Source organism: Plectropomus leopardus, chromosome 6 (assembly GCF_008729295.1).
Source record: "Plectropomus leopardus isolate mb chromosome 6, YSFRI_Pleo_2.0, whole genome shotgun sequence".
Lineage (NCBI taxonomy): Eukaryota > Metazoa > Chordata > Actinopteri > Perciformes > Serranidae > Plectropomus > Plectropomus leopardus.
The window spans coordinates 19,159,115-19,181,046 of NC_056468.1; the positions used below are offsets into that span (position 1 = coordinate 19,159,115).

General features: G+C 42.0%; 2 protein-coding genes across 2 annotated transcripts in view; both read right to left on the reverse strand.

Annotated features, from left to right (window-relative positions):
- Positions 1-8,120, reverse strand: part of ank1a (ankyrin 1, erythrocytic a) — a 132,815-nt gene extending 124,695 nt beyond the window's left edge. Inside the window, exons 1-2 of the mRNA XM_042487611.1 lie at positions 8,002-8,120; positions 3,061-3,131 (exon numbers count right to left, since the gene is read on the reverse strand). The gene's annotated coding sequence lies outside the window, so the exon portion shown is untranslated. The remainder of the gene's footprint in view (positions 1-3,060; positions 3,132-8,001) is intronic.
- A 3,204-nt stretch (positions 8,121-11,324) lies between these two features.
- The window catches only part of ebf2 (EBF transcription factor 2), a 42,016-nt gene continuing 31,408 nt past the window's right edge, over positions 11,325-21,932 (reverse strand). The window contains exons 5-14 of the mRNA XM_042487815.1: positions 20,512-20,593; positions 18,401-18,542; positions 16,617-16,747; positions 16,279-16,405; positions 16,038-16,126; positions 15,862-15,927; positions 14,361-14,535; positions 14,089-14,271; positions 12,944-13,114; positions 11,325-12,763 (exon numbers count right to left, since the gene is read on the reverse strand). Coding sequence (XP_042343749.1) covers positions 12,732-12,763; positions 12,944-13,114; positions 14,089-14,271; positions 14,361-14,535; positions 15,862-15,927; positions 16,038-16,126; positions 16,279-16,405; positions 16,617-16,747; positions 18,401-18,542; positions 20,512-20,593 — 1,198 coding nt within the window. The 3' untranslated portion in view covers positions 11,325-12,731. The remainder of the gene's footprint in view (positions 12,764-12,943; positions 13,115-14,088; positions 14,272-14,360; positions 14,536-15,861; positions 15,928-16,037; positions 16,127-16,278; positions 16,406-16,616; positions 16,748-18,400; positions 18,543-20,511; positions 20,594-21,932) is intronic.

Genomic DNA, 21,932 nt, shown 5'->3' on the forward strand with positions numbered 1-21,932 from the left:
GTGCAGGGACACAAAGTAGCCTCAGAGACACATAAACTACCAGAGCAAACACAAAATTACCTCAAAGATTAACAAAAATGATTTTAAAAAATCCCCCATTGGCCTGAGAGACACTTGAAACAACCACAACCAAAAATCACACAAAACAACCTCAGAGCCACAAATTAACTCCAAAGAGGAACAAATTGCAACAAAGGCACACATAACAGCCGAAAAAGAAACAAAATAACCCTAAAGACACACATGACCTCAAAGGCACGCAAAATGACCTAAATACGTCTAAATAACCTCAAAGACATACAAAATGACTAAAAGACACAAAATAAACTGACACACAATAGACTGCAAAGAGACACAAAGCAATCCCAAGGAGAAACAAAATGACTACAGACACACAAAACTGCCAAAAAAAAGATTGAAATTATCTCTAAAAGAAAACAACCACAAGTGACACAAAACCACAAAGAATAAAAAAAACTGTGCAAAAACTCAAAGAGACACAAAATAATGGCAAAGCGGCTCCTAGGAAAGGTGTTTGGACCTTGTGCATGTCTGTGCCTGGGGACCGACTGTCTCCTAATCTGCCAGTGCATGGGACCTCTTTATCAAGACAGTCTTCGCTTAATAAGTGGTTCAACATCTTTACAGGAGGTGAGAATTTTAACAAACATCTATTAAAAGCATAATGTAATCCAACACAATGCCACAAACTACACACTCACAATTGACCATAAAGTTAATTCAAAACATCTCTGACAAAGACAACTTATTTTCAATGCAATAAAGTTCAGTAAACTAATATTTTTTGCAAGTCTACCACTCAGTCATACTGGATTTTTAAAGGGTTGTTATTATTTTGTACACCCTCAGTAAGTGTAATGTTTGGTGGATATTTTGCGCTCATCCTTCCCCTCCTGACACTGTGCTTGTAGAGCCCAAAGGGAGGATAGAGCAGGAGACCTGAGATGCTCTTTTAGAAAGATCTCTCGCTCGCTCTCTCTCCCCCTCTCTGTTGGCGCTGCACCAGCAGCGAGAGCACTGATTGGGAAAGCCATATGGCAGGTAACAAACCAAGGGCAGGCTTCATGTCCACACTGCGCCGCGGCTCAGGCAGCCTGCCACCTCATCTAAAGGGCTCATCTGATTTGGCTCTGCATTCTAGGGTAGTATGTAGACCAGAGCTCAGTGTAAATATGCCACGAGTGTTACTGACGCTGCACCATCACCAGCTCGGTGGTGTGAACAGCAGTTCGAAGTAGTCCCAAAGCCGCAGAGTCAGCAGTGGATTTCACCGTCACGCCAGCTGGGAATGGCAATGTCCTGAGGCAGATTGACAATCGCTGCTGTTGTGTACAGCTGATCTGTCAAAGACCAGCGCAGCCATGCAGAGGCAAAGAAATACTTTGTTCTCCACTGGCTGTTTGAAGGGGCTTGCCTGATAATTGTAACAATTACATAACTGCCTCTGTGCTTTTTTTAAAAACAAGAGATGTGATGAGTCTGCAGCATTTCTTGATCAGAGTTACAAAAATAGCTCCACGACAGAAATCCCTCATCTTTGTAAACCATTGAAGTGAGTCTCTAAACACAAATAACACGAGCTGCCCTTGTGAGATGTGAAGTACAACAGCTGCAGGTTTAGCCCTGCAAGCAAAATGTCAATGAAAACACAATTTGGATAGATGGGAGAACACTGGCACTTTTTTATCTGTCATGGTGTCCCATAAACAAACTACAGCCAGTGACTAAAGATCCCTGGAGAGCAGTTTTACAGGGAGGAAGAATTGCCCTGAATGACTCAGTGTGTGACGCCCAAAATGTTAACTGGAGCATTTTCCCACATACTGTAATGCTGGACCAATGAATGAGCAGTCAGAAGATAAAGATGAAGAGGAAGCTGAGCGAGGTATTCAAAAACAAGAAACTGCAGCAGCTGAGGGACAGACTGTATTTCCAGTTTACTTCTGCCATCTAGTGGTGACACGCTGAACATCACCTCTAAATACAGCAAAGATACGACCTATTGATAACTCTGAGGAACTGACTGATGCTGTCTGAACCTCTCCGAGTGAATGTCGACTGATGGGAAGAGACGATGGTGATCAGTGTAATTATTTGTTATGGAAAAACTGCCTCTTCATATCCTTTTTTGTCATTTCTTGTCAGTGGTTGTTTACCAGCTTTAGTTCAGGGCCTCGCTGTTAAAATAGGGCAGATTAAGAGAATGTATAAATATTACAATTCAGTGGTTTAATGTTTTCATGGTAAAAGACATACGATTTTTTGTGACATGACATTTTTTAATCAATTTCTTCCTGCTCTTTCAGCGTTCAGCTAATTCATAAAAAAGATCTCATAATGACGAAAGTCAACAATGTGGAGAATCAGTGTTTTTTCACCAATCCAATTACCAGAATAAATATTTGCATTGTACATTTCTGCAAACCATTGCTATGGCTGATATGTTGAAACTTTACGTCAATTTTCAATTGTATTTCTTGACAACGCTGTGGTTAACATTAGTTAAGTTAAGACACAAAATCCGATTTGCTAGGGTTAGGAAAACATCAGGTTTTGGCTTAAAATACTGGGTTTGGTAGCTCCAAATATCTTGACCTGTTTTATCATGCAACCCACAGCTATGATTGATATGTAAAAACTTTTCCGATCAATTTTCAATTCTATGTTGTGCCAACGCTGTGGTTAATGTATGGTTAGGTTTTGGCACAAACACCACTGAATGAAGGCCAGGAAAACATGTTTTTTGTTCAGTCTGGTAGCTACAAATGTCCCAAAATGTTGCTTAAAAAAACTGCTTCTGTTGGTCTCAAACAGCAGTCTGCTGCTTGAAATCAGACACCATCTCCTCCTCATGCTGATGACAAACTCAGCTCACATGAATGTAGTGTGGACTACATTTTCATGTACCAAATATACAAACGTAAACTACCCGTGGTCTGCAGACACATGCAATGCCAAAAATGTTATTCCGCCGACTGGGCTGTTAAAGAATGTAATGCAGAGGGTGAAAAGAGGACAGGAGAGGGAAAGATTTATTACCTTGATGGTGAGCTGGCACACGCAGGCAGAGACAATGTGCACATGAAGGTTGTCTGATCAGGGAACAGGATCTGTGTGGACATCAGATGGACAGTTTTATGGCCAGTGTTAGTGCTAAATCACTGTCAATAAACAAACAAAATGGACCTTTAACCTTTAAAAATCAAAACAATAGGTCATCTTATGTTTTCTTGAATGAACCATACTGCTGGATGTTTTTATCTGTTTACTAAAAATTATTATTACATTACTACAGCATGGTGTAAAAATCCACTTGCACACATTTAACAGTGGGTTGAGATACTTAGTGTTTATTAAATGAGGGTACACTTACCCCTAGTGGTACTTTGGAGTACTGCAGGGGGTACATGAGATTTTTTTTTTTTATGTTAATTTAAAAATATCAGTCATACAGAATTTCTTAAATAACCACATCACTAAGTCGTAAATGCAACTTATCAAAGACACAGATCAATGCCATTGTTGTTATATGTCTGATGACAAACAAATTGGTTTGCCATGAATTTAGTGACAGATTCTAAACATTTGAAGAGATTTTTCATTTATGATTTTCATTTAAGATTTTTGTTTGGTAAATCACACATCTCACAAACACTGTTAACACAGCATTGTATTGTACATCTTTATATAGTTATTTTTTTTCCCAACCAAAAATGTTTTGTGCTGGTCAGGCGGATCTTGGCTGAAAAAAAATTTAAAAGGGGAACATTATTGAAAAATGTTCACTAATTGTATTCCTTGCATTTTAAAAAATATAAACTTACTATGATAGTATGGGATTTTGGCTTTACATAAACCACTTACATGTGCCAACCAGGGACACTTTCTGAAACTGCCTCTGCCTGTCACTTCAGGGCTAAATAATAACTATGACTATAAATAAAGTGTGACTTAATGTTCAGTTTTGTGTCCCTGCAATCAGATTTTTTCTAAAGCAATGGTTCCTCAGGAAATAAAAACTAAGTAAATGCATCAGAAAATGGTCATCAGTAGTGTTAAGTCTTAGGTTTAGTCATAAGGTATAAATAAGATTAATAGTTTATGGGCTAAAACAGGCACAATCACCACCATATATTGTCTTGCACTGGCTTTTTCTCTTAGCCGTTTGAATATATAGATCTTAACTGACCAGGCCCGTGTGCGTGTAGGTGAAGTGTTGGCCTCGATGAAGAAAACAGGTAAGACTGACAAGAGTAAAAGGGGCAAAGAGGGAGAATTAAGAGAAGAAAGGAAATGGAACAGGAAGTGAAGGGGAGGAGGAGGCCGGAGGCTGGTGTCAGTCCCCCTGAGTCCCATTCCCTTCCCCTCTCTCCTTCCTCCTCTCATTCCTCATCTCCTCTCCTGCTCTGTCCCTTTTGCTCTGCGTATTTTTCTTCCCATGATTCCTTACACATGGCTTCCTCTGACCCCTTCATTAAAAGAATTATTCCATCCTCCTCTCAGCTCCATTTATCTTTTCCTCACAGGTGGCCGACCAAAACGATGCAAAACCCTCCCTGCACTGAGCCTCTGAAACGTATTAATCTGTCACTTTTTCTCTCAAATTTCTCAAATTTCTGGACTGTTCAGTTCAGTTTAGTTACATTTAAGAAAAAAAATGAAGAAGAGAACATCTGGCTGTATTGATTCAAACCCTGAAACCTCAGAATACTAGAAAACCCTCAGTGGACCGTTAGAGTAATCACTGGTTATCTTTTACAAGGTATAACCAGAGCCAAAACAGACAGTGACTCCCCTCCTGACACCCAGCGAGTCCTCACTTTGTCCCAATCTGTTCCTTTAGATGTACACCCCGCCTCCTTCCACCTGTCCCCTATTCTTCCTTTTTAATCAGGCGTTGCTGCCAATCAATTTGATCGCCATGACAACACCTCAAATGACGCCCCCTCCACCACTGCCGCCACCCACCCCTATAAACAAAAACAAAACCAAACCCAAAAAAAGCTAAAGCTAAATTCCGACAGCTCAGGATTGATGAAGGGGAGTCCTGTCAAAGGCCAGAGATTAGATTAGGACTGACACACACACACACACACACACACACACACACACACACACACACACACCACAACACAGCTCAGAGGCAGCAGGTGCTTTTGGTTAAACCTTAATTACATGATCTCTGATTTCTCTAATTGATATGGTAATGACTATGTAATTAATGCAAAAGCAGAAATACCAGCAGCTCTCCTAATGAATGGATTTATTTGATTAGATATCCTCCTGCATATTTATGCATGTTGGAATACAGAGGACGGTGAGACGAGTAAAACGGTTGTTTGTGATTGTTGTCACAGTTGCTGCTGCTGACATGCAGGATGAGACAGAATCTGACATACAAACACAAATGTAGCTGCCAGCAACAAATCACGCTGAGAAAAATATTTTAACTAAAAGAGATGCTGTATGTTTTACAGTGAAAATGATTCTTGGGAAGAACTCTGAAGCTTAGGAAAAAGATTTGTTGTCTCACAAGTAGGTGGCACTATGGGGCTGCCTCAGACACAGCAGCCACAGTTTGCATGAATGATCATGCACAGCGCTGATGCACCCTCTAAAATTTAAAAATCACCAAAAAAAAGTTGCCACTATAAGTCTGAAGATAAATTTCGGTTTGAAGACAACTCACATCTGTTTAGAGCAGCAATAAAAGAGCTAAAACCCGTCTACAGAGACACACACAGAGCTATAACTTCATTGGCAAAGGGTCAACTGTGACAACTAGATGTGACCCAGCTGCAATTACTCTCTGCCTCTGCAACACTAGCAGGGAGGGAGGAGGGCGGATATTTGTGGAGACACTCCAGTATGATAAGTCACCTTCTGGGGATGAGAAATCATTTCTCCCCGCTTGCACCCAAAATGTCCTCTAATATGTGTCTCCATATGTCTTCTCCTGTGAGATATCGGGTGGGATGTTTCGTGAGGAAGTCAAGTGAAAGCACATGTGGGCCCTGACCAAGTGTGTAGAGCGGAGACCTTGGGCCTTCTCCACCTCCCACTTAAGCACACCACCCAGACACTGCTCTGACAGCTGATGTGGACACTGCTGTACCTGTCTCTGCTGTTCAGTCCATACGTGTGCAAAAGAGAGAAAAGAAATCCAATAACAGACAAGACTGACAGCTTCTACACAGGTTGATGTGCAGTAATGGTTTCAGAGATTTTCTGACTACTTTAACAGCATTAAAGGCAGTCTATCAGAAAAAGTGGTTATTTTTTTCACTTTTTTTCACGTTTCAAGTAAGGACGGAGATTTTTTTTCAACATTTATGGGATTGACAGTGATGCAGTAGAGACTGAAACATTAATTAGATGAATAATATGAGCACATTTAGTTTTTCTAATAAATAAACAAGGTCAGGACCTTTTCTATATGAAAAGAGACCTTAAATGGGGGGGGGGGGGCAAAATAATGGTCAGGTAAATACTGTATTCTGTTTCAAATTATGGTGTTAAATGTCTTTCATATTGTCAAAGTAAAAGTCCTCTGCTACGTTCATGTTTTTTTGGGGGGGGCTATGCATGTTCTAAATGTCCAAAATACATCACTTTACAGATGCATGATGGGGCCTTGACAAAAAGTTAAATAGCACATAATCACCTACATCTCATGACAACAGTACAGTTGGCTTCTTTCCTAAGTAGATGCCCAAAAAGGACATCACAATTCTCCGCTTTGAGGACTCTCTGCTGTCTAGACCCCAAGTCTTCAACAGGGGGTCCAGAACAGGACTACTCAGTTAGTCTAGAATGGGGGCCTGTTCATGAGATGGAGCCAAAATGAAGGGCCAGGGAATATGACTAATGAAGTTAACAGATACGGAAATTACAACATACTATGGGAGGTAATACACTGTAAATGCAGAACAACATCTGTGCATTGTATTCTATCAAGACAGGTAGGTCTACGGCAGTTTTATATTCAAATGGATGTACCATGTTCAAAAATCAGTCCAGGTGAGCTTCATCAAAGTCACAACACACACACATTTAGAAAAATGCATTAACTGCTCAAAACTGTACCAACACAGCTATCAGCTTGTCCTCTCTCAATAATGTTTCAGTGTAAGAGGGAAATATTTCTCAGACACATCAAACTGGTCCTCTGCTCCACGCAGAAGGTCACCACAGTCACTGCTGGGGTTCCCAAATAACTGATCATTTATGTGAAAGTTTTTTATTCTTTTCAAACGTTAAAATATGTCTGTAAATACACGTTTACACGAATCCAAGATATTTAGCCTCTAGTAACAACTTATCTCTGTGAAAGCAGAGTTTCCTCCCTCATGTACCTGAAAAGCAAATACAGGTCAAAGCTGCAGCCTGAGGCCGGTGGGCCCTCTGTCAGACCACCTCCATTCACACAGTGTCATATGAAATGACATTTTTACACAGTATATGTGGTAGGGGTCCCTGCTCCCTCGCTTTCACTCGAGAGGTTTGGAAAAGTGAGTTAAGCTGCTGAGTCATAAAATCGTTTCTCCCCAAGTAGTTTAAATTTGCCACTTAAGTTGTTTTTAGTCCCTTAAAGATTTATATTTAAAAGAAATGATACTGCACTGACATAAAGGCTAATATCGCTTGTTTAGCTGAGAGTTTAGTAAACGACTAAAGTAGTTGATGCTTAAAAAACACATGACAAGACTCAAAATGGCGTGTTTGTTTACATCTGGACCTCGCTGCTTACCTGGACTTCACGGCCAAAAGCGATTCAAGTTATGAAAACATCAATCAAAACGACTGTTAAACAAACAAAAAAAAAAAAACAACTTTCCCAAAGCTTGTTTTAGGGTTTGCAGGCTGCTGATTTCATTAGTTGAAGCGCAGATTTGAGGAGGCGCAGGCCGGCAGAGACAGACAGCAGAGGAGCTAATACCGTTAATGAATGGTGGAGCGCTAGTTGGTTAACTAACTTACCTCTGAATAATGTGTTTCTTACGGGGCCACTCGGGCCACGGTTGATGGATGGCCTTACAGAAGCCGGGTCAATTAGCCAGGCTGGGTTTCCCTCCATGTCGGCTGCAGACAGCACCGCGAGAGCTCCCACCTCTGTCACGCGGCCTGGCTGTAATTAATCACCAGCGTGGGGCCTTCTCACCTCACACCGGCGCGCGCACAAACAGCCAATACGTGCGTTTGGCCCAAATTACATCCACAGTCCTCTAATCTGGCTAATTGTCAATATTATACCCAGAGGAGGAGAAAGCTCGTGACATAAAAAGTCTTCGCAACTGGCAAAAACATCTATCCTGCGCTATAGTCTGCATACTTTATAAAGAGACTCCTGAAAACTTGCAAACAAGGCAGACATTAGAAAGTGAAACCATAACAGACAGGTAACTACAATTATGATATAGTTAGGTATAATATAGTGTAAAGCAGAAATCAACAATGCGGTAACACAAACTGGTTTTATCGTAAGTATAAAGTATCTTCAAACTGCAGTTAAATAATACTGTTAATAGGTGCATACAGGAGTAAAACCAGTCAATAGGTGTAGATTTTGGGTGGGAGCAGGAGACAGATTCCCCTCAATAGGAGATTGCAGGAAATTAAATGTTTGATGTTAAAAATCATGGGCTCAGTGGTTGAGGGATGATGCAGCATTTCAAACTTGATAAACTGAGATTTACATTAAATGGCTCTTCTGATAAATTTGTGAGAATCTGGAATCCTGTCACAGAATAAAATGTATCTAACCTGCAACCCTCCCACCCGACTAAATATAACTCACAATGAACTAAGTCACATTTATCTGCCTTCTTGCATCTTATTTGTGACCAATCACAATGGGTTAAACCCAAGATGACCCTTTATGTTGTGCAACTGCATGTTTTTCAACGCTTCTGTATGCGCGTGGGTGTCATATACATATGTGTTCATTTTATTTTACTGTTTTCCCTCTACTATGCCATGTGGCAGTTTGTAGGTTTTCAAAAACCAATAAAAATGGTTAAAAATACCTAAATGATAAAGGATTCATGCATTTAACGTGATCATGATCATAAACAGGTGGGACATACTTAATGACTTTTAAAATATTATTTATCTCAGAAGAATCACTCTAGGTACTCGTCTCACCCTGTGCAGCTGTTACTGTGCAGCTCTGTCTCTCGCGCACACACAAACACACAAACACACAGGTACACAGAGCACAGATTGAGAGGCAGGGACAGAGACGTCACTCTGTGTTCACAGAACATACTCCTGTGGTCTGGACAAAGCAGCAGGCTGACAGATGAGGTTTGTGTTTGTGGGGGGGCAGGGGAGCTATGTGTTGCTGCTGCTGCCCTGTGTGTGTGTGTGTGTACTTATGCATATGTGCATGCATGCATGTCTGAGTGCGTGTGCACCTATACGTGTGTGTGTGTGTTTACATGTATGTGTGTGTGTGTGTGTGTGTGTGTGTGTGTGTGTTTTGTTGGGAGGGGGGTCTCATGGGGCAGCTCTGTGTCTGTCCCATCTGCCACCCCACTCTACTGACACCCAAGGGAATGGCAGAAAGGGTGGGGGATTCATTTTGAAAAAAGGAATCGGGGTCCAGCGGTCTAATGGGCAACAATGCAGGTTTTACTGACGGGCCAAAGGCAAAGGACACCGGCTGGGTGTGTGGAAGCCAATCTACCAATCTATTTGACAAAACAGTGGGCCACCCCTGTCAAGCTCGGCCTCGGTCTGCCTAATAAGGCACGCACACCCCTGAAATTGTGCCTCAAATGAGAAAGGGGTGCACTGTATTTTACACACACACACACACACAGACGCTGCATACACCCGGGGCTAATGTCAGCCTAATGCATGGCCATGCTGTGGCCGGAGGGCTAATTGGGTATATAAACACAAACACATCCCTTGAGAGGCGCGAGAGGAAGGGTGTTTTTTGTTCTATATGCTTCCTGTATTGTTAGGAAGACAATAACTTAAACACAGAAGCCCATCAGTGCTTAAGCAGTTTTGATAATGAAAGATGACATGGTGTTTGCTCTCATATGCCCGGCAGCTTGATGCATTTTTTGAAGCTCAGCGTGCAGTGTGATGTGGAACGACTTGGTGGCAGGTGGCATCTCATCCTGTCTTTATCCAAACTGTGATCAGAAGACGGTAAATGGCGCCGCCGCAGCCTCGACAACAGCAACAACAAAACAGTCATGTGGAAGGAAGCATATGGCTCTTGCACCACTGGGCAGAAGGAGCACTCAGCAAGATGAATGCTGAGGTGCTGGGAACAAAGCTGACTTTAACTTGTCAAATTAACAGCATATCAAAAGGGAGAGAGAGATGATGAGGAGGAAGCAGCAGCAGCCTGAGATTTTTTGACACTTGATGGTGACAAAGTAAGCACTGAGAGAAACTTGCTGCTGGGGTCACATCTCAGACAGCAGCTGTTTGAAGTCTGCATGTCTCTCACTGTCTCTGAGCTGAGACACCGTTAGTCCATATATGTATCATACAAACACACACACACACACACACAGAGAAATGCATCCACCGGGTGCTACCCTGCCCCCTCACTGCTTTGAGCGCTATGTTAATGAAACAGTTGCTGTTTCCTGGCATAACATTAATTACCCGATCAAAATAGAGTGGGTAATTAACTGCCCTTCTTTACCAGTGCTAATTACATTAGCAGAGAAGGGCCATTTCAGGGGAGCAAAAGAGAGGAGAGAAAGAAAGACGGGATGAAGCAGTACCAAACAAAGACCGGAAAATAAGGCAGTAGTGAGGCACATGTCTCAGCGTGTGTGTGTGTGTTTTTAAAGAGAGAGAGAAAGAGACAGAGAGGAGGAGGCCACGTTGGAGGGAGACTCATGTGGTTCTCACTCGGGCCCCCAGAGGCTCGGTCCTCGGAGAAAAGCAGGCTTATTGAAGAGGAGAGAGATGGGGGGGTGTTGTTGTTTATCTTGACATGCTCTACTCAGTCTTTAACGCCCGCATCACAATTAAGATGCTGCGGCTCATCAGCTATGTATACAAAACAGTGTAGCAAGCTGCACGAGCACACAGGTGATGGGCACAGTCAAAAATAGATCCAGCACAGCTCTGAGATATGGAGGAAAATCTAAATGTCCAGGAACCTGTGTGTGTGTGTGTGTGTGTGTGTGTGTGTGTGTGTTTGTTTAAGTGAGCGTAAGAGTGAAAATCATTTAAACCAACATCAGTGACTTTTTTTTCTTATTTATTTGGAGCACAAAATATAATTACACCTTGAGATATACAAATCACATTTGCACCATGTTTTGTACCGTTTCAAACAAGGATGGCTTCAAAAAAAAAACAACATAATATTAAATTGCTAATAGTTATTTTTTAAATAAATAAAATTAACCAAACTCTAAAAACAAATTTGAAAAAGATTTCATCGACTCTTTGTGTTCTTTGTTTTCACGTCCTGAGAATGAAGTTTGTGTTGTGATGATAGAAATCAGTGAGTGAGAACAGCATGACATGGGTTCATGAACACCTAATACGCCTCGTTCTTTTCAATTGAGCAGTTTGTGCTTTCATTTCCTGTACTGCATAGTGACTAGAGACCTGTACTGGGTTGAGACATTTATAATGAAACTGTAAAATCTATAGTCATATAAATTCAACTTTGCAATGTGGAATGAAATAATATCAGGGCATCGGTGTGACAAAGCATGCATTATAAGTGAAATTAAAAAGGATAAGGCTAGCTAACATTTTTCCTTTACACAAGGACAATAACCTCTTTTAGATGCGGGCATAACAGTCAGATTTTGTTATGCAAGAACCTGAAAACTTGGGACATGTTTGAGCTTATCTTGTCCGCCCAAAAAAGTCAATTCTCTATTATCATTTAGCAAATGAATTAGCAATTGTTGAGATAACTTCATTTCAGTAAAAGTTGGAAAAGGACCACTTTATAAAAACACGTTTATATTATTCCCTAAACTACCTATAATAAGTTAAATTGCTTGTTCTTAAATAAATCAATATATGAATTCCTTTCGTAATAACCCTCGAAACAAAGAGTTCTCCCTTGTAAAACCGTAGAGATCAGAACAAAAAATAAAGGGTCTATTTTTCTGGAATGTAAATTGTCTTCAAAAAATCTACTACAAAAAAACCTCTCGCTAACTCACAGACAGTGTACACGCATGCCATTTAAGGTGTCCACGCACAGACAAATAGCACCCTGCTTCTTAGAGCTGCAACGTTTTATCAGAGTTGTCCGTCAGTGCTCTCTCAAACGTGTCCCGTACGTCTCTGGCCGAGGTTCGGGCAGGTTGTTGAAGATTCAGATACTGCATGTGACAGCAGGCTGGAGGTAAATACAGACACTTTTGAAGCTTGTTTCCTTTCAAAAATTGCAGATGCTTCATGACACACACAGCGATATATGGTCCCGTCTGGCGCTGTTAGCTAAGAGGCTTTGTGTGTCTGTAGTTGTGGGTGAAGTAATGTGCTCTGCCTCTGGAGTAGATGGCTGGTCTTTGGACATTTTCGTCCCCCCGTCCTGTTTCATCTGCCTGGATGAAAAAAGGACTAAGAAACGGCGTTCGGGTTCAGGAGGGAAAGTTATACATAGTCGCTAGAGATCAAATTTCCATTCTCCCTTCCCTCTTAATGCCAAAAGAGGGGCTAAGTGAAGCAGTGGTCTGGGGTAGATTGGGGTGGGCGCTTTGCTACATCGGGGGAACAACCAGGCCCGTCATCGCTGGAGAGAAAAAAATATACAAAATCTATGATTCTAATCAATCAGGTCTTGCATTATTGTACATCCAGCAACTTTTTCTTTCTGTCTTGTTCAGTCAAAGCTTTCGAGCGGTTAGTACAAGGGGTTAGACTGCATTCGTGAGTTCAGACAGGGGGGTCAGATAGTGAGTTGGATGGCTACCTCTGAAGCTGTTCCCCCCTGAGGCTGGGCAGGCAGGGGAGGGGGAGCCCTGGGGCCTGAGGACGGGAGCAAAAGCACTCTTCTGTTTAGCAGCAGACGGGAAGGAGGAGAAAGGCAAGAGAGACGATGAGGAGCTGGAGCTTCCGGGTATAGTTGGGCTGGAGGGCATTACTGTTGGAGAGAGAGTCGAACAGTCAGTCTAAGGTCTGAATATCACAGCTGAGTCAGAAATGTTTGGTTTAGCACACAAATACAGCGCTGCAGGAATGAGTTTATAAACCCCTAAACGTGTAGCATTTTTGCACTTGTAGCTCCCTTGTCTCAAAGTCAATGGGTTTCTTGAATTGTTTTTTTGTTTAAATGAAGGCTCAGACCGACTTACCACACTGAACATTAATGGATAGCTATGGTCACAGGGATGCAGTTCTAGTTATAGTACAGTTCACCGTCCATGTCAGTCCCAGGCAGTCAAAATGGGAGGGCCACTGACATCAGGTGACAGTGAAGTCAGACAATGCTGCTAGGTTTTTGAGGGAATGTCTGTCAAATACTCAACTTAAAAATTAACTGGTGAGGCAGCTGCTGGCTTGATAGTCCTTGTGGTCACAAAAAATGGGCTGGACATGGACGTCCACATAGAAACCTCAACGACTTCGGTAGATGATGACAGTAATATCACACAGACCAAATCAGACCTTCACAGACGCAGTGAATTGGCCTTTAAGGTCTGTCATTAACAAAAGCTTAAGGGATTTCGTTTTATAACATAAAATACGTCAGTAAATTCCTCCCTAATGAATTTGAAGCTTTTACATGTCGTTAGAAAGGCAGTTGCTACAAGTGGCTAAATGAGACTACAAAGGTTGTAGGGGACATTTATGTCATCATGCTGAACGCTGCCTTGTTGTGGTGGTGATGCTGAGGTCATGTGACCATGGTGTTGTTAGTTTATAGCTTAAGATTATATTGCTAAACAAAATGTGTAAGTATCTTAAAATTTTTTGCAGCAGAGCTCATTTTCTGCAATAAGAAAAGCACAACACTGTTGAGGAAACCTGGACGATGCTAACTTTCAGGTTTGCCACAAAAAAAAAAACCCATCATGCCTGCAGCACAGTATGTATTAGATCATTATAAGGTCTTACTGTAGGGAGAGCCTGTGGGGGAGGCACTGCTGAAACCAGGAGAGCCTGGAACACCTAGACTGGTCATGGGAACTGTCCCATAGCCTCCAGTCATCCCTCCGCTGCCCCCGTAGCTTGACTGCTGAGGAGTGGAGGCTGATGGGTAACCCCTTGGAGACAAGCTGCTTGAATTTCGAATGTAACCTGAGGTACAAAATGAAAAGGTTGGGTCAGTCCTGAGCTTCATTAGTGGAAAGAAAATCTTAAGTAGTAATTGGTTTCATTCTGCTCACCTTGGCTGCTTTGTCCATGCTCCCCGATGCTGACGCCTAACTGAGAAGGATAGGAGCCCAGGCCCATGACACTGCCATGGGCCGGTGAGCTGGGCAGCGCCTGCAGCTGACTGTGAGGACGGGGAACACTGTAGAGCGCCTCAGCGATGTCTGCTGCACGTTTCAGCAGCATGTCCTACAGGATGTACAATGACACAGTAAATTATCAGTGTCACAGATACAGAAAGAGGCCAGGTGGTGCAGTCTTTAGGCCATCAGGATTTTACAGGAAGTTGGTGAGTATTACCAAATCCCTAAAGTTGAGTATGTCTTAGCTACAGTATGTCCAATTAGTCCACTACACTTTTAAATCAGATGTAAGATGTTGAAGCTTCCTGACACAATAGTACAGCATTTCTACTGTATGGTTTGACACAGCTCTATTCAACTTTACTCACTCCATTTTGGTTTCCACTGGATAAAGTTTCAGAGAGTGCCTTGGACCTTTTTTGTACCACCTCGGTTGAAATTTTAAGTGAGCTGAGCTGACAATAGAAGGTGGAGTTAAATCATGGTGAACCAGCAGACCTCTTTGATCAGAGACAATTTTCACTTGAATCATCACTAGTCCCGCACGAGACATTTGCACAAATCCAACATTTTTAAATAGCCAAGCTACCTTCAATAACAACAGCCAATTTTATTTTTTTGTATGTTGACCCAGACTTTAATTTGCAGACAAACTCCTACAGACAGTCTTACTTGCAAAATAAATATTTTTAGCAAAGATTTAGTAACAAGACCTTCATCAGGCTGATGCAATAAATTTATTTCTTTTGCAAGTTACACAGTGTGCAGGAGATAGTCTGCAAATTATGTCCTACTCGTCCCAAAGTATTCTTTTGATCTGATCCAGACTTTAAGATATGGCAGCCCACAAAGCTATGCTGTACAAGTGACGTGAAGTGCATACAAAGTGTTTGGTTGCCAATATAGGAATTCATGTTGAGGATGTTACAGCAGTTTTGTTCATCACCATGACACTTCTATCAGCTGAGAATCGCACCTAAATGGAGAGGGTACTATTCGCAGTGGTAACCAAAACAGACAGAAGGACCCAGTACCAAAAGTGAGTTCAGCCGAGTCGAGCTGGTCATGCAGTGGAAATGCAGCATAACTGAGAAATGTACTATCTGCTTTGAACTATATTATCTTCTTTAAGAAATACTCTAAATATTCACCCTGAAGGATTAACTATCTCAAGGAGGTCTCAAACCCAAGTTAGTTACTGAAATGAAGGGAAAACCAGTAACCGCCTTGAAAATAAGAAGCCAGACTATTCATTAATGGTATGTTTTGGAAAATGGTCAGCAGTAATGTAGCATATACACCACAAATTTTTAATGGGTTAAAACATGCAAAATCACTTTTTATTAGTCTTTTAAATATATGCATATTTTATATATACCAGTATGGAATTTCAAAGTATTTGGGATATTGTGCCAAAGCAGTTGCTGTTTACCTGATTACTGTGTGGATTGCCGTACAGGGCCTCCACGAGATCGGCCGCTCTCTTCAGGAGGATCTCCTGCAAAGAACAGATTTTGTTACATTAACATCTTGATAAGCGTGTAGCATGCATGGTCCCGGAAAAATCATCATGAGCACGGCTAAGTCTTTTATTCAGGAGTTTCTAACCTTGGCTAGTTTCTCTGGGTCGCCGGGATGTCGAGGAATGACCTTCTGAAGGCGCTGGAAACCGTAGTCTATAGTTGGCTCATTTAGGGCTGAAATTTAATAAAAAAGGAAACAGACACTGAAAATCAAATCTTGAGTAAAGTTCAGTAAATTCTCATTCTTAAAGACTTTTAAAGTCATTTTAAAAGCGTGTGTGTTATTGTGAGGTCTCAACAGGGCGCAAAATTTGATGTCTAGATACCTGTGTAGATGAAGCGACCCGGTGCTCCCTTGCAGAACTGTTTGGATTTATACGACAGTGTGACCTCCACGACCCCGGGAATGTGTCGAGGGGGCGTCTGGACACGGATAGCATGCGGCGTGATCAGCTGAGGAACAGGACAAAAATCATGTCACAAATAATCCCCCCAACACGCCTTGTAAATATTTAGGCTAACACAATACTCTGGAAAGATTAATTTGTGTAGACTACCCATAAATCATCTAAATAATGAGACAAGCCATATGCTATATATATCTTTTCAAAATACGCTTCAGACTGTACTATCATTAGTGAGATGTTTTGGAGACAACTCCTACCTCACTCCACACGAGCATGCTGCCAAACACCACCTGCAGCCCGTCAAAGAAGTTCTCCCCGATGACGATGACCATGGCCCCGCCCGTGGTCCAGCCCTCACTGGGGCTGATGGCTTTGATACACGGGGTGGCTGGACACGAGAGCAAAGCAGAGGTTAGTTACTCTGAGGGTTTCAACGCAGGATGGACAACAACTGAAAGAAGAGTGGATAGGGCATGCTTCAAATCTGTGTCAGGGGTAAAGTGTTGATAGTGCTATTTACTTCAGACATTGTTCAGGCCAAAATTAAAAAGCTAACATTATTTCATGGCTACTTAAGTCTATTTATGTGGCCTTTATCCATGAATAACAGCACAAACTGCATGAAGAGCAGAGTGTCATCCATATCAAATGTAGGTCAAACATCACATGACCTGCAATCATGTACAGCAGTAAAAAAGCTCCAGTGAAATACAGCGTACACAGTACGCAGGCACGGAGGTAGAGAAATTATTAAGATCCTTTACTTAAAGGGACAGTCAAAAATGAGTTCCTCACTGGGAAAATTCATATGAACACTTCCCCAAGTCGGATACACAACTCCAAAAGTTAGCAAATTTTGTTACACCAGTTGCTAAATTGACATCATATAAATATGTCAGAGAAACAAAACATTCTGTTGTGCAGGAGGAAGCATGCATCTGCTCACGGACGAGAGGCACGTGTTTGTGACAGCGCGAGATGGAAACAATGCCATCCTCTTCAGCTCGGCTGTAATGTTATAAAGCTCAGTGGAGTTAGGTGAGCTAGCAGTGAATGGACGCTTCCTTCTGCACAGCGATACAGTTGGTTGGTTTAGTTAAGTGGAAAGAAAATAATTCCTACATAAACGTCCTACAGCTAGGTCTGTGGACACTGATGTTGAGTTTTTCAAATTTATTTTTTGGCACTTTGAGCAACACAAGCTGAAAGCCATCTAGTTCCATTACATTGGAGGGAAGACAGCTATCTCTACAACCGCTGCCTCAAACACTCAAAAACTTACACCAAACTAATCCAGACTGATTGACAGCAGGTAGGAGGACAATATGTATTTCTTTAATTAGGGGTGAACTGTCCCTTTAAGTAAAAGTAGCAATTCAGCAGTGTCTTTTTGCCTTTAAGTGATCGGACAGGTTAAGCGTGAAAGGAGGGAGAGAGAGAGAGGGAGAGATATACAGCAAAGGTCCAAAGCCAGAATTGAACTTGCGGCCGCTGCAGCAAGGATACAGCCTCTGTACATGGGGTGCCCGCTCTACCCACTGAGCCACCAGGAGCCACGGCAGTGTCTAAATACTCTGCCCTACATTTAAAAAAATTTATATATAAGTATTATCAGTAAAATTAACCAAAGTACTGAGTACTCGATTGAAATCACCAAGTTACAGTTCTTTCCACCACAGTAAGACTGAATGTGTGTTTCTTGTTTCGAGACAAATGTGACATCTTAATTTTCAACAGGAAATGGAATTTAATTTTGTTCTTCATGCTTAAAGAAATGGATTTAAGATCAGATTTTATTATCATCTCTGCTGTATGTGAAGACAAGTATTTAATTAATGCATTAATTAGCTCACTTAATGACCTCAGTAGCACCACTGGTTATGTTTGATGTATCACGGTGATTATGAATGGACATTAAGCAACTCGAGTACCTGTTGTTACAGTATGCATAATGTTTCTGAGTGTGAATGATGGAGCAGACATGTAATAAAACAAGAAAAAAAGATGAATGGGGTGTGACATTTTAGCATCAGCGTCTCACCATATTCCATAGTGTTCTCCACAGACTCGCCTGGCTCTAGCCTGCGAGCCCTTCGACCGTGTTTTGAATTGTTGTGGACAAACATGTTGTCGGACACCGCCAGGACGTGGCCATCTACACTCACAGTGCTGGACAGGACCACCTAAAAGTAAGAGAGGAGGAAGATACATGAGTGTGTGTGCTCTACTTGGACAGCATGCTGCGAGTCACAATCTCCGGTTACAACAGCAAAAAATCCCCCAGCGACAATTTGTTTCGGCATACAGGTGATAGTAATATTTCTAAATGGATAATGTGACATGGCTGGGCTCTTCATAATATGTCTGCATTCTGGTGATGACACTGCCCGTACACCCCTCCACTCCTCCATCAGGTCTCCATATGGCCTCCCCACTGCCTCTTGCCTAACTTTTTGATTCATACAGCATGCAGCAGGCTCATCGCCGTCTCCTCCTGATCCTTCAATGACACCAAACATATGGACCAGATCTCCCATTTTTGCCGGCCGTTAAAGCAGTGGATGATATATAGTGGCCCTAATTTGATTTTCTGGCCGCAGCATGTGTGTGTCCCTTCCCACATCTGCCTTGCATGGTCGACACACTTGTAATTAATGAGAGGATATTTGTAGTTTTTTTCTCTGTTGATATTTATGAGTGTTGATGTGATACTATTTCTGAACGTGATAATGAGTTTGTGTTTAAAGCATGTTTTTTAGAGGTAGAGGGACTCTGCTAGCGAGGAAAAGTCATTTCCAATTAAATAGTAAACTATTTATAATGTTTATTTTTTAAAAGATAAAACCTTGCACTCCCTTTGAAATAAACACATGGCAGTAATTTTGCAGGTGAGGGAACATAAGAAAGAAAAGGAGAAAAAGCATATGTGCTATAGGCGGTGGAAAGGGAGGGGAACCTAAAGGAAAATAACTGTAAATTATCGATCAAGCAGCAGACTCCTGTCCAGCTCTGATCACCTTTTAACCCAGAGATGAGAGTCTTGGAGCGCCCCGTGTGCTCATAACTTCTCAGCATGTGTCACGTCGCAGGAGTTAAAGCAAACATGGTGGAAGACAGAGGGAGCACGTTAAGAACGGGAAGGGACGGAGGGTTTTGGCTGAGAGAAGGAGAATGCCAGACAGGGGCCGCTGGTGCTGAAAGACGGCAGAGGAAGTGGGGCGGGAGTGTCCCCTGTGACCACTTCCTGGGTCACGGAGCATGACCTCCTCCATCTGGAGCCAATCACTCAATTCTTGACAACTTCCTGAAACACCTCAACCTATTTCCTGCACCCCAGCACCCCAACGACCAAGTCTCCCACATATCTAGCTCCTTTTCGTTTGTCTTTCCGTCTCTCTGACTCCTTATTGATTTTTAACTTTAACCTCAAACTGCCTCCTCCTATGCATTACATTGGAAAATATTTTCCAGAGCTTTGCTATGTGAGAGTTTAAGATATTTGAACAGAAAGGAAATTAACTATTAATGCTTTAACACCTGGATCGACATCAGTTTTCTTGGGGAGGGGAGGGATTATTAAGTATTATCAAAAACAAAAGGAAAAATGTCCAGAAAACTATGTTTGAGAGAGGGTGATTGTGTTTCAATCCTACCTGGATGTCCATCAGGTCAAAATGTTTTAGAAAGATGAAACCACACCTACCATGCATAATGCACACTAATAGGCTGACAAACTCCATGGTGGCAGAAAACTATATTTATAAATCTCTTAATATTGTTTTTAAAATTATGCTATAGAAAAAAACATTTTTTTGCAGTTTCTTGGGGACATTTTCTAAGAATTTTTATTGTTTGTTCTTTGCATTCTCTTTGTGTGCTTATTTTCAGGTAATTTCTTTGTAATTTTTTTGACCAATTTCTTGCTAACTTTTGGGCCATTTCTTGTTGAGTTGTTCCTTGCTTTGGTCCTGTGTTTTTTTTTTTAAGAAATTAAGACAATTTGCTAAGTTTTCAAAGGCTTAGGCATTCATTTAGCATGGAGGGTCATGACAGGAGTATATTTTGCACACGATATTTTGCATTTTTTTTCTAAATTCAGGTCCACTCACCCAAAAGTACACACAAGCATTTCCTTTTCCATCTTTTTCGTACCTGAAATCTCCTCATGTCCCTCGGGTTTCCTGCCGTCTTCAGACAATTCTGGTTACATTTCAGGAAAAACTTCAAGAAAAACCTGCAAAGGTAAATAAGAGGACACATGTTTGTACATCGGCGATGAAGAAATCGCATGAAAGAACAGCATATATGATTATTTTCTACGCGGGCAGTCAAAAGAGACATTCATTATTTTTCAGACAGGTCCTAAGGATGGTGATGGTGTGTGTGTGTGTGTGTGTGTGTGTGTGTGTGTGTGCGTGCGCGCACGTATGTGTGCTTATCTATATGATTAGAGCTCTGACATGAATCCCAGCTGTTTAGCTTAGTATTAAAGTCAATGTTATTACACTTTAAATCAAGTGATGAGGATTTGAAGCACAGTCCAGTGAAAAGCGCTGCCGTGTTTCAAAGTAAACTGGAGACATTGATGTATGCAGGGGACTCAGGGGACCGTGGTATCCCGCAATGCCGTATTTGAACCCCCACATGGGAATGGAGAGGGAACGAAGTAGAGACAACAACAGAGAAAGTGAAATGAGGAGGTGGAAAGAGGAAGGCAGTGATAGAGGCACAGGCACTGGTATGGACATGAATTTTGTTTTCAAGTATATGTGTCTCATTACGTATGTGAGTGTACTTTTGAGGGTGATAGGCTGTGGAGACTGAGAGGAGCTGAGAGAGAGCGGGGTGCTGATAGCCTCTGCTACACCAAAGAAAACCTGAGAGAAAGGTGGAATAAATAGGAGAGAGGGAGACTACGGAGAGAGACTCCAAATCCCAGGTGAACACAGTTCGGCAACACAGCCCGCTGCCATGGCAACGCAGCTCTGCCGCAATCCCAAAGTCCCCATGCTGAGAGGCAAAGACAGCGATGGGAAAGAGAGAAGGCAACAACAAGAACACATTCCATCACTGAAATACAGCGAGGAGGGAGACTTGGCAAGGTGAGATGCGGGAAAGTATATAAAGAGGGCAGGTGCAGACGAGGCTGTTGGATCCACACAAATCTCCCGGTGCCGAGAAATTAGGCAGAAGACGTGTGTTAAATCAAAAGAAGAGGAAAAATGAACCTGGAAGTGATGTTGTGGTAAAATTATGGCAACTGGCAAATATACAACCCTCAAACCAGATGTCCACTTCACTCTGCAGAGAACACAACTCTGTCTCGCCAATGAAAAACACATCCATTAACGCTCCAATTAAACAAACAACAACAGTGCTGGAGAAAAATGCCGCTGCCGTTTTTAGGCTACATTGGTTAGCTCCAATCCCACCCACACTGTGCTCTCTGCAAATATAAGTCATCTTAATGGAGAGCGGTTGTTTGGAGAGGAACTTCATATTGGCCCCACAGCCCTGAACCCTCCCATTGAATACTAATCTCTCCCTCATTCTGACAGCTTTTACTCGCTATT